The sequence below is a fragment of the Echeneis naucrates genome, chromosome 14, assembly GCF_900963305.1.
Source record: "Echeneis naucrates chromosome 14, fEcheNa1.1, whole genome shotgun sequence".
NCBI lineage: Eukaryota > Metazoa > Chordata > Actinopteri > Carangiformes > Echeneidae > Echeneis > Echeneis naucrates.
In genome coordinates this window covers 20,276,586-20,293,144 of record NC_042524.1, presented here as the reverse complement: position 1 = coordinate 20,293,144, position 16,559 = coordinate 20,276,586, and the positions used below count along the sequence as shown (strand labels likewise).

Sequence of the window (16,559 nt, the reverse complement as noted above, 5' to 3'; positions counted from 1 at the left end):
ATCACCATGACAGTGGCAATGTGGTTATATGCAAAAATACACCTTAAGTAAATTCCAGTGTCAATTCTGTTTTAATAGAGATTTAAAACAAACTGATTCAAGCTTATTGACATCAATATTCATCACGTTCCCTATCTGGGATGAAAAGCGTTACATTAACTTTTTGCAGGCATCTGCATCTCACCTGTCTGTTGTTGTTTTGCAAACCCCTAAAAAGTGAAATCATATCCTGTGACATAGTCCGCAGCTGACTGGTTCACCATCATCACAAAGCACAGAACTGGACGTGAGTACAACAAAAGCATTCCCACATACATCAATCTGAGCCTTTTTGTTTTGTCTTCAACACACTTCTTACTTATAGGTATGCACAGGAGTGAACTGGACAATAGCATAACATCACATTATCAATCACTTGTGCTGTAAGTATATTCTGGTCAATTGGAATTTCTGCACAAGGCAGAGATAAAAGTAACATCCCTTGAAAATGCATCCACCGAACAGAGAACATGACAGTAGTCTCCTGCAGTCTTGAAAACAGCGTCTGCTGTTTGTCGCTGGACGTGGTTATCGTGGTTAAAAGTCACACATTCATAACACCTGGAAAAGCTTCATAGCAGCTCCACAGAACATTCATCCACATTGTCCTGTCATTCATGAGATACTCTTGCTTATGTCCTCTGTGCCTGGATGTGGACGGGAACTGTGCATCAGTTGTTTTTTTTTTTTATGGATTTGTCAATAACACCTCTGTCCCTACAGGTGTAATTTTCAAATTAAAATGTTCTAAATCAAGTTTGTTCATCTACTCCACCACTTCACATTAAAGTTTAAACATCTCAAAATACCTGTGATAAATATGATTAAACATATTTGTAGCTGACTGAGCATGTTTCAATATAAAACTTCCTATATTAAATATGTTCAATTCAACACTGTACTGAATTTGACCTAGAAATGAAAATCAACTTAAGTTTCAAGTAATATATCACAATGAATATGGTGGGTGTCTGCTTTTAATTTCAATTAATTAAGTTAGCAAAATAATGATAAAAAGACACAAAAGTATCAGTATCTACTTGGACAAAATTTTTGCAAAGATTGCAAAGCTACCACTTACTGTATTGGTAGTATATATATATATATATGGATTAGTGCTCGTAAAAGCTTGGATTTTAAGAGATATTTCAATTTAGATGCTATGAAAGTATGTTAAACAAGACAACCATTTATCATAAAGCGCTGGACCATTTATTTCTCACTTGCAGATCAACAGAAACAAACAATCAAATCCAATAAAAATAAAAACTAAAGAAGAAAATTAATCCCCAACATGGATTGTGAATAAGCTGTCCCCTGTTTGGCTCCACACATCCATAACAAAGCCTCAATTGCATAAAAGTCCACCGCTCAACCGAGAAACCTTTAGGACCCCGATGGCATCCTGAGAAACTCACTGTAAAGGTTGTATATTAAATATAAATGTGTTCTCCCTGTTTTGTTTTTTTTTGTTTGTTTTTTTTTCAGATAACTTGCTAACTTAGCGTCAAAGTAAATATTACCAGTTTAAAGCAAATTTAAAACAATACTTTGAAAGCCAAAGATATCATCATGTACTTGAGGAATATGCACTTAAACATTAAATTAGTTTTTTTTTAATTAAATAGCACCACTTAGGGAAAAAAATCAATTTAGCGCTAAATTGCTAATTAGACAACCAACTAACACAACCCTTTATTGATGTCATCAGCACTACCTGCTAAGCAAAATTTAACCGAATCTGCAACTGGAGTGAATGGGGTTAAATGCTGACGACACTTCTTTCCAAATTGATACTCCACTTATGGTTTTCAGTCTGAAAATCTTTCAGATTCAGATTTTCACTATAGAGTATGAATAGGCCATGAAGCTGCTATGACTAGGTGTTCAAATGCCAATTGATAACTCTATGCATTTTGAAAAAGAAAAAAAAAACACCAGTGCAGGAATTATTCTGTACACATTTGTACATTTTTCTACACACACACTACAATAGAAATAAAAATTTGGATGCACTAAGATGTAGGACATTGCCTGAGAAATCATGGTGTACTATTTATTATTTTGAACTGTTTACCATGAATGATCTGTTAATCTGTTTTGCATACAACTGTAAAAATACAGTAAAATTCAACGATCACATTGCATTTTTTCCGCCTTTTTTGTTGTTTACTTAAAAAAAGCTTAATGGTATTGTACAGATATTGGACAGGACTTGACACAATAATAATAATCAGAATGTACACTTTGATATTGGGCAATAAACGGTCAACTATCAACAGTTACATGTATTTTTTTTTTCTTTTTCCTTTTCCACATACAAAAAGGTTTTAGGGAGACATAAATTCAGTAGTTCTACCATCATCAAATTAGTGCATGATTCTAATTTTCCCCTTTCTTGGATTGATTTCTCTTACTGTTGCTGAGCCGACAGAGAAAAGACTCTGCTGCAAAGCCAGAAAGAAAAGAACCAAAGATAAATTAAGGTGAACAACCACTTGTACTCTTGGATTTCCAGAGGACTAATTGTCTGTTCTTTGCTGTTCAATGCAGAGAGAAGCGTGGAGGTTGTCACATTTTGCATCAGAACTTCAGCGCGTGGAGTAAGGTTACACTCAGCAGGAGACATTCGGAGCAACGGGGCAACACTGCTGCCCCGTTCACATCATGCATCGCGCCAGGACCTGGAGGAAAACATTGCAACACTTACTCCTCTCGTCAAACTTAGGTGCAAGTTGCAGCTTGCAAATGAACTGTGATTAACTGGGGTTCAGACTCCCATGTAGCCCACTTCCTCAGCTAAACAGGAGTTTTACATTGCCATGGAAACTAATGCCTGGCACAAATGCAAGGTTGTACAACATATTGTGGGTGTAATGCTGCTGGTATGGAAAGATCAATCCAGTAAAATATTTTTATCATTCATCATACAGTATAAACATAACTGCAACCCACTTTCAGTCCCCATTTACATTCTTACCATATAGGATTATGCTGGCATTAGTGATTCCCATGTTGTTCATGGCAACGCAGGTGTAGTTCCCATAGTCTTCTTCTGAGACGTTGAAAAAAACGAGCATTGATTGTTTACCTTGATTTTCTATCTTAACCCCATTTAGTCCGTTGAAGAGTCTGTTAGAGAAAGAGAGTGGAGCTGATTTCAAGGGTTCTGTTGGTACACAGGAAGGAAACTTTGCTTTTCCCCCAAGAGGCTATGTGTCTGCTTGCTTCTGCATTTCGTCAAATCTGTAGAACATGTACTTATATCCGTATAAAGTTAGAAATTTACACCTGCAGGCTGTGAGGAGGAAGCACAGCTCAGTGTCTTATTGAAGTAACTCCAAGTTTGCGGACTTCAGTGCATGACAGCTATTTCTCCATTTCACTGGGTGCTTTTCCTATTCCACAGCTACTGTTTCGTTTGCCTTATTTTATGTGTGTGGATGCCTGTCAGTTATTTTATCAGCATCTTCCGTGTTTTTGTTCTGAGGACTGACTTTTTCTTTTACAGGCTGACAAGTTGTACTGCTGTCACCGTCAGGGACCATTTAACAGCCTGTGTTTGTATCGGCTTACCAGCACCGGGACAACCCATACACATCTCCAGATTTCAGATGGAAAATCTTGCTTTATTCCCTAAACCTTCCAGCCAAGCACAACACAGACGCAATTGTATTTTTCTGTTTTTGGTAACCATGTCTGTTATTTAACCCATTAAGTTTGTTGTTCATGATGTGATTAAAATGGAGGAAACACATATGCAAAGCCAAGCATGGGGGATCATTTCAGTACATCAAAAGCACTATCTTATCTGAAACAAGAATATCTGTAAAAGGCCGTCACTGATCAATAGACATGACCCAGTCCGACATATAAATTGACATAAAGAAAGTCTTCACCTTATAGCATCATCAAAGTTTTTGTGTGTTTGTAACAATAAGTAGAGCTCAGAACTGAAACTTACCTGCGGTCCTCTTTGTACCACTCAAAATCTGCCCTTGGGACAGCAGAGGCTTCACACTGCAGGACTCCTTTTTGTCCAAGTGGAGTGCCGGTACTCCTGGCCTTAGAAATGAAGGGAGGATCTGTAAAGTGATAAACATTTTAATGACATCCTATCAAAGACACAGCAATGTCGCTTCATACTCCTGTCTTCAAATGTGAGCTGAAAAAAGGTAAACAAGCAGTGGCCCAAATACAGACCAAGACTGAGTTTGTTACATAATTTGGGACAGAATCCAGCTGAATCTTCTCTCAACCATGACAAACTATTCATCCTTTGAAAGTACAAAGCCTCATGGGTCTGTTTGGGTAAGCAATTCCATAATCCCAGTATAACTGTGACAACAGTCACTGTAATGACTGAAACAGAAAATTGATTCAGTTTCAGTATCATGCAGAGTAACTCTGACTCTTTCATTATGAACCCAGAGTTCCCTTTCAGAATTTACAAAGATCTGGATTGTTGTCAAAATGGTTCAAGACTAGTAATCAGGCCTGTTCACAAAAAAGGGGTTAACATAGTCACTATTTATGTGATGTTCATGCATATCTACATTCTAAAAACAGAGCTCAACCCTTATGCTCTGATGCACAGTGCCCCTGTGCAGTTTGAGCATGACTGTGATAGTGTTGGGCCTTACAGTTGACGGTGACTTGCACTGTCCTGACGTCAGGGCTTGAGATGTCATTAGAAGCAATGCATTCATATGATCCTGACTGCTCTTTCGTGATGGCCGTCAGCTCCAGATGTTCCCCCTCTATCACAAATTTATGGGTGCCTGTGGAGAAGAAAAGTAAGGGACGAAATGTACATGAGTGAATAAGCCCTTCAACAGACCAATGCATGATCTTTACTGACTTTGTTGACACTTAAGAGCTCCTATATGAGTGGTGCATTTCACTGAATTACAAGCAGCCTCAACCTGACATACAGAATCATATACTGTATATCATACGTACATATATCACACATACATCATACATACAGTGGGAGAATCTAACAAGTGGCGTGTTCAGCTTACTGACTGTAGTGAACTTAAGTGTTAAGTTCCGAAAGTATGTTTCACCTCTCCAACACTAACTGGTTTCCCATAGCTGTACTTGTGTTGATCCACCATTATGCCATCCATTAGTCTGTGAACTGCTGTTTTGAAACCTTGATTGTTTGGTACAGTACTGTATTTACACCCTATTGTATTCCCTTCTTAAAGGTCCATGTGCCTCTAAATGGGACTGTTGATAAATAATGAACATCATGTGGTACTGAAGACTTGAAACAATAAACATTTATTGAGCTAATAAATTTAGTGAAAAGTAAAGCAATTTTCTTGTAGACTTCAAAGCAATCAGACTTATTTTATCAACTAGTGGAGACACTTATGGTCGTCAGATAGAATGCAGGTTTATGGCTCCTCAGCAAAGGTTTCACAGACTCAGAGTCCACTTTAATATATGGCTGGACCTTATGTTGAGTGCTAACATGAAAATGTTAACTTTCTAACCTGCTAAACTAAGATGAGTTCTAAATCATAAGCACATTAAATTTGTCCAGTGAACCCAGGGCATGTCAAGTGGATTTGGGTATTGTGATGACTGGGTATGCTTCAAAACAGTAGGACAGTAGAACACCATACATAATCAGTGAGTGTGCAAGAGGTGGTGAAAATCTTCACATTCGCCACTGTCATCCTCCATAATAACACACTGACAGCTTGGGAATCCTGTAGCGAGTTTTCCTCAGTTAAAACCTAGTGCTGTCTGGGACATTAAGAGTTTGACAGTGTGCAACATCTCCCCAGGTGGAGAATGGAGATACCTGCCGACTTCAGGCAGGAGGTATCTACAATCATTCTCATGGCATATGTACTCATGAGACCTGTCAGTAAAGGAAAGGCTTCTAGGGAAGATGATAATGGAAACATAAATGGAAGCACTTGTATCGTTTTGTGTATTGTGAGTTTCATACAGATATGACTTTGGTGAACGAAGTGAGCAAAATATTAGAGAACAGTTACACTGAGCTGTGGATGTGCTCTGAGCAGGTGGCTGGTTGTACAATGAATACAATAATGTGCAGTGCACCACTGGACTGATGTTGCCTTATCCTCTGCCTTTTCTCCCACTAGGGTGTCACAGAGACACAACAGGAAAAGGCCAGTTCACCAGTGGAACTTAAGTCCTCAGCCTTGTTATCTTGTAAGCCCCTCTGACAGAGCATACAGAAACCATGCTTATCAAAAGCTTCTCTCTTTAGTCTCGGGTGTTTTTTGTCCCTAAACTGGGTCAAACTCTAAAAACAGTTTCCTACAGAGTAACCAGTCTTTTCTTCAACCCTCGGTCTGTGCTTCAAGCTGTGTGCTAGTGATGTGTGATCCCAAAGACCAAAGTAAAAGACCAGTGAAACCCTTTATTTATATCCTATAGTCCTTTATCTGAATAAGACTTTACAAATTGTTAATCCACTGAATTCGAAATCCGTGCAAGTTATTTGGATAAAATATTTTTAGTCGAAAAATGCTAAATATCAGTCAGGAGAGGGGCATCTGGACTATCCCGCTGGGCCTGCTGTGATATACCTGACAATGGCTGAAACATTTGGATGGATGGATGCTGTAAAAACTAAAGCAAATCTTCAAAAATAAATAAATAATTTAAATAAATAAATAAATAAATAAAAATAATAATAAAAATCTGAACAAAAAAAAAAAAAAAAATTAAGGCTGACAGACCAATTCTATGAGTTTGGGATTTGCCTTTCCCACATTCTTCCCCACATTCAGCTCAGCGCATGGACTCATTACACAAAGAAAATAAACTAATTTGAAAAAAGACCACTTGAGTAACACCAGAAATTACCCCTGACACCAGCAATGTTAAAAGCATGTCCTGGTGACAGAGAGACCTAAAGCTATTGTTGTCTGGGTTGGGGTAATGGATAGGGGATCAGTACAATCAGTAAAAATGTCAATCCAGCAATGTCTCTACATTAGCATAATATCATTATATTTTCCAAATCCTCTTTTGGAACTGGCTGGGGAATCACAGTAAAGGTTGTGGGCTGGGGACAATCATATGCAACCAGGGGACTTGCTAGATCAGGTAATTGGACATTTTCATCATGGCTAACTATATTAGGCAGAGCATGGGTGATTCACTGCTGCTGAGTTACTAGCTGGTTCCCTGTGATTGCTTTAATGATGCCCACGGGTGGCAAGAAGTTTATTTTCACATCAAAATCTAATTACTCCATTGGCAACACTGGGTTATTACATGGTGTATACATAACAATCTGTCACAATATTATGGCCACCTGCATAATACTGGGGGTCTCCTTTTTGCTGTCACAACAGCCCTGACACAGAGATGCCTGGACTCCAAGAGGCCTCTAAAGGGGAGCCTGGAAGTCCTGGAAGTTGTGAGGTAGGGTTGCTGACATCTTCCATTTGATTTCCGTTGATCCTTCTTCAACACATAAACCTAAGGACTAAATGTTTACCAGCTGCCTAATATAGCCACCCACTGACAGATACCATGGTTACCAGATATAACCAGTGATGACATTTACTAAATACATTTACGTAAGTACTGTACTTACTTTCTTGTTTTTGAGGATTAGTACTTTACTTGAGTGATACATTTTTGGAAACTTTGTGCTTTTATTCCACCACATTTCTATGAAGTACTTGTTACATTTGCATAAAAAAATTCCATAAAACTTGTGTTGCCGTAGCTGTCTGTTGCGCATGCGTCACCGAGTGTAGACAGTGAGCTCGCAGGTAACATTCAAGGGGGTAATGATGAGAATTCCAGCTCACTACATTAGTCAGAGTCAGATTCTTTTAATGTATTAAACCAAGGCCACAAGGCGCCCATTAATGATGCACTTGTGCCGGTCCCAAGCCCGAATATGTGGAAGGGTTGTGTCAGGAAGGGCATCCAGCATAAAACTGAAGCCAAATCAATCATGCAGGTAAGGTAGCAGGAGGCATAATTCCTGTGGGGACCCCAAACAGGGAAAAGCTGAAAGAGGGGGAAAAAAATAAAATCAAATCTTTGATTATACTGCTTCAGGACACCTTGTGTTGTGGTGAAAAGTATTTTATACACTTAAGTATTGATAAAAGCAAATGCTCCTATGCTTTTATTTAAGTCATAATTCAACTTATCTACTTTCACTTTTATTGGAATAAGATTTGACCAGGGGATCTGTACTTTGACTTTGTTGACCATTGGGTATAAGACACTCACTGACAGGTGCCATGTAAAAAAGATAACCAACGTTGTTCTATTTGCCTGTTAGTGGTGTTAATGTTCAGGTCCACGCATTTCCCAGTTTTAACATAGGATGTTTTGGGATATGAGAATGAAGAGGGAAAGAGTGTTGTGTTGATCTTAGGTAAAATATAGAAACATCTGTTTGTGTGTAAGAATTTTCTGGAGTTGCTGATGTAGAATTGTGAGATAATCAAAACAGTTTATGAACAAGGTAATATGATACTATAGTTTAATGTTTTTCAAAGCTCAGCTTGAGTGTCCCAGTGCTCCCAAACTCAAGAAAAAACTATAAAAGTTAAAAAATTATGATCTCAGTTTACTTGAGACAAATGCTTGTTTTTGGCATGAAACAATTGTCTCATATTTCAAATTCAAAACTTTCAAGAATCAGAGCAAACTGACTCTGTGAGTTTTATCTATTTTCTGTTGATTCCCACCGGAAAGTGTGTGTGTGTTTGCATTTTCAGCAAAAAAATGTCGGCGTCAGAACTACAGCTTAAGAACACAGGAGAAGCAAATACAGTTCAATAACATACTCCATTGGTGATTCAGTATGAGAAACTATCCTTCCAGAGCTGCAACAGAGCACAAAACACAGCTGGCCAAATGTGGAGCTCACATCAAGCATAACATAAATGACCAATGTGGACCAAAGCACTATAATATAAATGTCTAAGTTAACCAAATAAATGAACATACAGCTGGGGCGGACTGGTGACCTGTCCAGGGTGTACCCTGCCCCGAGATGTGAGCTGGGATTGGCTCCAGCTACCCCCTGCAACCCGGATATGGATAAGTGGTAGAAGATGAATTATTGAATGAAAAAATACACAGAAGGAAAAATCCTCACACATTACTTTTGAGGAACAAATCCAGCAGCACAACATCAGTGTCAGTGCGCTGTCAGCAGAGCATCACAGCAACATTAGCCATTATCTTAAGGAGCTCCATTGTCTATAAGCCAATGCATACCATTTGTAGAAAGATTACCTCAGTCCAATTACAAGCTGTGCAATAGAAAAGACCTGATATTGTAGGGAAGGACTCAGTTCCCTGATAGAGGTCAAGCATCGAGTCTTCCATAGAATAGGCTCTATCAAAACTTGAAATAAGCCAGTTTGATTAAAACAAACCAAAACAAAAGAAGCATCAACAAGTTGAGATGCAATCTTTTGAAGAATAATGCCAGCAGCAACCAAAATAATGCAGCAGTTTGTGGAAACATTTATTGCTACCAAAAAGTAAAAAATACCAATAGCATTAAATCAGAAACTTGTCAAAGAACCTATAATTTGGTCTCTGTATTGTTATGGGTTCAGACATTCTTCCAAGTGGGCCAGCAATTGGAAAAGTTTGGGAAAAATGCATGTAACAAACAATTAGATTCCCTCAGGTTTTCATCCTCTTTAGAGTTTGTTAGGAAATGCTAACAGCTTGGACAAAAAACCGGTGATGCCAATGCTGTGATTGTTAGAATGCTAATTGCATGAAATATTTAGCAGTACAGCTTTGCAGAGCTAGCTCTGCAAGCCACCCCTAGCTAGCCAAAATGTTTTCTTTTTTAAAGTCAGTTTTTTGGATAGTTAGGAAATGGCAGGAAATGGGGAGCAGTGTGCCGATCAGAGTCCCACCAGCTGGTATTTGAACCAGGGACACCTACTCAGAGTAGAGAATATTCCCACCAAAATGGTAAATTCATAATCCAAATGAACTGATACATTAATGGCTGACCTCTATTAATGTGCCTCTAGATATTTTGGTTTCTGTCCTTGCTGACACATTTGATAAAATGACAAAATCTTTGAATCAGACCTGCTATGACAGTTTGATACATATAATGCGTTGGTTTTGGGAAGCAAGTGGCCCATTTAAAAAAAACGATCCGAAAGCTTTAGCAAATCATCTCCAATGCGTATTCTGCATCAGGCAGCACAGATATGCATGCACATCTCTCTCTGGCATGAAAATAAAAGCAGACACCAGTTATTAGAATTTGGCACAGACATACTGGTGGAGTGGGTGATTGGTCCCAACCCCTGTTTTTTCAGATATGGAGGACAGCCAAAAACCCAAACCACAAAAAAAAAAATAAAATAAAATAAAATAAATAAATAAATAAAATCTATATCTGCATGGGCATGGGAGCTGAAAAAGGCCCTTGGATATAATTGGACTGGTCACCAGTCTGGGTGGAAAGAGGTAGATCCTCAGGGTTTGTTCTGATGAAGGACCCACCTCTTGGCTGTACCACACACACCAGACTTTTTCCACCATGCTGGCACCAGCACTGGAGCTATTGCAGTGGACACAGCTGTTTCTCAAAATTTGCCACTGCTCATCTTACCTCAATAAGGTCTTTATGTACAAATAATATTACGCATATAATATGCGCAAATTGCACATTCTCTCTTCACTTCCTGCATAGCATTGTCTATATCCCAAAATTTCCTGGCTGCTTTGGTATGTTATTTATACATTATAGTACAGTCTTGATTTTTTATTTCCAACTTATACATTTAACTCTTTTTGTACTTTTTTTTGCAAATTTTTAAATATTTTTCTAATTTCTAATTATCTATATTCTCCACCTTATTTTCTGTGATTCTAATTTACACCAAAGAGGACACATAGAGACACAAAAGAGCAAACGTAATTTTGATTCCTCTGTGTATCCAGAAGAATTGATAATAAAGTTGACTTTGACTTTGAGTTATTTACCTAGAGCATTGAGCTAATTATGGTACAAATGGTCAGGTATCATTGTAGTACCATTTTTATGATAGCTTTCATTCAGTGTTTGGTTTGAAATGGGTCAAGGTGTTAACACTTTGAAAAGCTGCTTCAGGAAAAAATAACACCACACTGGGTTGTTTTTTTAATGACAGATACATTTTCCCATTATTCATTAGAAACCAGTCACAAAGCAATATTTTTGTTGCTGATTGTAGTAACTTGATGGTCCTGCACATTCAGTGCATGCAGTACTCTTTAGCTACAGTGACAGGCTTATCTGTAATTGTAACACTTGGGCTCACTATGTTTCTCTTTACTAAAATGAAGGGAGCGATAAGAGGCAATTGGTAAAATCTGTTTTGTTCATTCTAATTAAATTTTACTTTTCCCAAAATAGACCATCCGAAAGATAGAATATAAAAAACCAGAAGAGCTTGACCATACAGTTTTCAAAAGTTTTCAAAACTAACTATGTTCAATTAGGACAAGAAATAGAGCAATGCTTTTGAAGACATGCAATGGCTCAGGAGAAATATAACTCGGTGACAACAATCTGGTCCTACTGTGGTTTCAAAATGAAACAAAGCTTTAAATGGTTTTCACTGCACTGATCAAGCAGCTTTAGAAGCCTAAAGTCCAGAGCAGAAGAGGATAGAACTTTTATTCTTCAGCCTGTGGAATGAAATGGTGGATATTACATTAAACTTTAATGTACAGGACCATCACGCTTTAATGATTCAAATATGAATGTCCAGTTTCTGTGAATAATAAAAAAAAAAAAAAAATGTGTTTGATCTCTGTGTGTTGTAACTGTGATGGACTGGTGACCTGTCCAGGGTGTATCCCGCCCCTCGCCCAGAGTGAGCTGGGATTGGCTCCAGCAGCCCCTGCGACCCGGAATCGGAAAAGCTGTAGAGGATGGATGGACTCCTGTATTTGATGTTTGGTGCAAAGTCATGTTGCAGTCAGTAATGGCTTCTAAGGTCTGAAAAGATATTTTATCTGTACTTCCTGTAAGGTTCTGTGGGGAGGTTGCAGTTGCTTTCATTTTCAGCGAAACCATCAGTAAATGTAAGAGTACCACGGCTGTAAATATCTGGACCACACGGCAGCCAGCACCACGTTAGCCTGATGAGGCAATGGCTTGAGGTCTTTTCTGTTCTTTTTGTTCTTCACACTTTCCTGCTCTGACATTGGGGCTGTTATTGAGTCTCTGTGTGTGTGCTACCATTGTGAAATGTGGCCCTGGAGCTGGAACTACCACTGAGGGTCTAAGCCCTTTGTTTGGCAAGTGTTTATTTGGGTATTTCCCACAATACTTATGATTCAAGAGATATGGTGCTGAATATAATGCAACAAGACAGTCTTTATTATTTCATATAACAATGAAGGCAAAGCTTCAAAGAACAAACAACACACAAAATGTAGAACCCACAGATCAGAGAAGTAAATTAAGAAATGCAAATATATATATATATATATATTCTCATTGTTGCTCAAAATTACTTTTCTGTTCTCTTGATTTTAGATTTGCCTGAGACAACAGTAAAACCAACGTTACCACCTGCAGGACACGGGCATAAAACTTCTCAAATTTGTAACTGAGATCAAAATGAAGGCATATAAATGTGGATGTAGGCCGCACATGATGTTGGTTGCCGTGGGCATCTGCATGACAAGATGTTCTCTAGCTTCGATAGAGGCTGATTTCAGTTTCATCTGCTTCTTCCACAGCTCTACTGGCTTCCTTTTTTGTGTTTTTATGTGAACTCCAGCATGCTCTCTGTTTTTGCAGCTCATCAGGGGGTGAGCATCTTGTTGTAAATCCTCTGAGGTTATGCTCATGAAGTCTTCTCTTGATCATGGACAAGGGATACACGTACGCCCACATCCTGGAGAGCATTCTTGACTTGCAGCAGAGCTTTTTCTTTATCATGGACAGAACATACCCTTCATCCACATGACTCGTACTCCTCAGTTGGCCAGCTCATTTGCCATTTTAATTTTTTTCAAACGTATCAAACTGTTCATTTTGGCCAACCAGCCACCTTGAATATCTCTCAAAATAATTTTTCTCTGAGTGCCATTATTATCCTTTTTTGCACATTCAACTTTTTACTTCTCATATTGATAGACAAAAGAGCTGTATCTCCTCCACAGTTCACTTTATATTGAAGAAACCCTCTCAAATTAAAACTGAGATTTTCCTCTTTAACCTAGAACCAACTTTTGTTATTCATAATTCATGTTTATCGGTTTAGCTCTGGAAATTCTCATTCTAGACTGTGAAAATTTGAGGTCTCTTTGGTGCATCTGAAAAGAAGCAAAACATCATGTGTCAATGTGTGCTGGTTTGGCCTTTTCAAAGATGTGAGAATGGATGTCACTTGCCTCTAAAAGACATTTGAGGGCACTTAATGTAAAGCAGTGTGTCTGCACTGGCAGCAGCCAGCAGGTAATTGAAGAGTTTCATGGTTTCTAAACATTGCAGAGTCCTGTGGTCATTCTGTAAGCTGAATTCTGGATCCAGCAGAAGGTACTTGAAAAAGTCTATGGTTCATTTGATGGTTAAACACTTCAGTTGCCCCACTGAGCATGGCGTGTCCCCCAGGACTGGGTTCCTGGTGACACCAGTCTGTGGCCTTTCTTCTTCCCCCCTCACCTTGCTGTCACACTCCACCAATATCTACACCCGAGGCATCAGTCTGGCAGTTGAAGGGCACACTATTGATGTCCTTCTTGGACTGCTAACGTGACATTACTCACAAAGAAAGAAGTTTCATGCGCTGAAGACCTTTGGTCAGCAACAAAAAAATGAAAATAGACCTTAGAACACAACTCAAAAATAATTTAAATGGAAATCAGTATTTCTAAAGAGATTTATTTTCCTTGACACAGTCATGTAATTGGCATCGCTGATCAAAACATTGGAAAGGAAGCTTATGAGACAGTGGATGCGATTAGTTTAGGAGGTGGCCACTTATTTACAGGGCAAGGTAGCTTAACTGATAGGGGTGCTTTATGAAGACTGTACTATAACTGAAAGTCGTGTTTTTTCTTGTTTTCAAATACCCTCCTACCTCTCCCTTATTCCCTTCTGTTTTTCATGTCTCACTGCAACGTGACTAATACAGCGCATGGACTACAGGACTAGGCACTACATCCACGCCCATGTCCCATGAGGCTCTGACAATTATCACATTGCCGCAGAGCTTCTGTGATACCACCAGTCCCATGGGTCTGAACACATTAGTGCTGTAGTCACACTTTTCTGCTTTTTAATTGTTTCATGCAGTCTACGCAGGTGAACGTTACCAGTGCTGTGTAAATCACACTCTAAATCAAATTCACAAAAGTATAACAACTTTTTCCTTTTGTTGCCAGCCATACTCTTACACCTGCACCTTTCAGTCACTATATGTAATTTCTAGAAGGAAAACTGAATGAGACCTTTGAAGAATTTCAGGATTTGTGAAGATCAGTGTTAAAAAGCTGCAATGATATATCCACTATGCAGATGACAGGTGCATAAAGTTCATAACAGCTGTGCTTAAAAAAAAACAGCACAAAAATATCCTCACTGTGTTTCTGTACTCTGCCTTCTCATTGTTTGCTCTCAACCATTGTACGCAACCGCGGGTCTTTATCTTTGTCCTTTGTTGCCACTGGGCTGATTGTTGCAGATGGAAACTTCTTTAAAATGTAAATGTCTTTATTTAAGTATTCGAATTCCATAATACTAATCTGGGATTGGTCCAACGCTGCAGACCACCGAAACTCAGCCATGGTTTTTGTCACTGTGACTACAAAGCAAAGAACAATTAAAACTTTAACATGTTTAGTAACCCTCTGATGCCTGCTGAGCAAAATTGTGTTACCTGAATGCAAAGAATACCTATTAAATATTTGTGGGGTTTATTTCTAATGATATTTTTCAGGAAACCCCCAAGAGAATAATATGACAATGTTATAATGTGCTATTGGGTTTATGTACTTATGGAAAGAAATTAAGAGTGAAAGTCTGAAATATGTTGTGAGCACATTGAGAAAACACTGTATGCATAAAATGTATATATACCCCACAGAGTCAGTCATTTGGAAAGAACACAACATTTTTCTGCAGTAGAAAAATTAAACACAGGAAGCGTAATTTAACAAAAATTGCAAGAAAAGTAATTGTTTTAGACAGCCTATAAAACTTCTACCTTGACTGTGCGCATGGGTGTGGTGGGGGCGGGTGAGGAGATTGGGGTGCAGTATAACAACAGCTGTCAAACTGTCAGTGCTCAATGCTCATTCATACATGTACAGGGGATAAGAGGCGGGTGGAAGTCACTGAAGTGGAAGGGAATAAAAAACACATGAGGATATGTAATTTAATGCCTGCACTATAATACTCCAAATGCATGCTTACTATAGCAACCACTAAAAACCCTAACAGGAACATGTTTATCTTGTGTTTTTCGTGTTGGCCCCATATACAGTAGTAGAGTATAATATATAGACATGAGGGTTACATGAGTTTACACTCATCTTACAAAAGTTTACAACAACAATAGTTTAGTCATCTTAAGATGCATTTAATTTGCTAACAGAATTCACTGGAAACTATGCACATGCACAGATTCAGAACATCTATTTCAGAAACCATTAAAAGTGCCCTTGAGAACTATATGACCTGACATGATAAACACAATCGAAACTGTCTGTGAGTCAACTTCAGCCTTGGTTTTAGCATCTAAGACTCTTGGTATGGACTTGGTATGAGACAAAGCATTGGTATGAGCTGAATTATGCAGAACAAACAGATTCACATCGCATAGTTGAGAATACATTATGGTTACATCACAGAGGCTCTCTGTCTGTCTGTCTGTCTGTCTGTCTCCAGGAAACAACAGAGCAATAACTTTTTTCCTCATGCTTGCTACTCTACACATATTTAAAATGACAAACCTGCCCCATAATACGTCTGTAATGATGCACAGGGCTTCTAATGGATCCAAAATCAGTTAGTTGTATCAGTTGTAAGTACAATAAAGAGAAGGGTCACACTGGAAGTGTGGAAGTGATTAACACATATTCTACATATACTTTACTGTAGCTGCCACAGTGACTTTAACTTGTCTAATAATGTTTTGTGTAAATAAAAGGGAAAGCACAGGGCTAAGGGCTTCATGCTTCTCTCTTATTACACTCATTTCAGTAATTCTTGTCTTCATGACTGCTACTGATGCTGTTTGTCTTTACCTGATCAAGGTTTTCACATTTACAGTAGACACCTTAACACTCAAGGCTGTTTTCACGCCTCCCTAAGCCAGAGGCCTGCAACCTTTAATGTGAAAGGAGCCACTTTACCACCTCTTTTAACCCCTTTACACCGAGGCCCTTTTTGGCAATTTCCGCCTGTTTTGGTATCACTGCAAAAGCTTTATAACTTCAGATGTACTAATCCCAGAACTATGGCTGATGGCTTAAATGAAAAAAGACATCTGTACCTTTACATCCATTGA

The 16,559-nt window shown here is 38.6% G+C and overlaps 1 protein-coding gene across 4 annotated transcripts in view; it reads right to left on the bottom strand.

Moving 5' to 3' along the window:
- Window positions 1-2,032: 2,032 nt before the first annotated feature.
- The window catches only part of opcml (opioid binding protein/cell adhesion molecule-like), a 325,179-nt gene continuing 310,652 nt past the window's right edge, over window positions 2,033-16,559 (bottom strand). For 3 of the 4 annotated variants that reach the window (XM_029519017.1, XM_029519016.1, XM_029519019.1), the window contains 4 exons: window positions 4,683-4,820; window positions 4,004-4,124; window positions 3,020-3,171; window positions 2,033-2,723 (listed from right to left, as the gene is read on the bottom strand). In XM_029519017.1, coding sequence (XP_029374877.1) covers window positions 2,623-2,723; window positions 3,020-3,171; window positions 4,004-4,124; window positions 4,683-4,820 — 512 coding nt within the window. In that variant the 3' untranslated portion in view covers window positions 2,033-2,622. The remainder of the gene's footprint in view (window positions 2,724-3,019; window positions 3,172-4,003; window positions 4,125-4,682; window positions 4,821-16,559) is intronic. The other variant, XM_029519018.1, reaches the window with a different exon arrangement.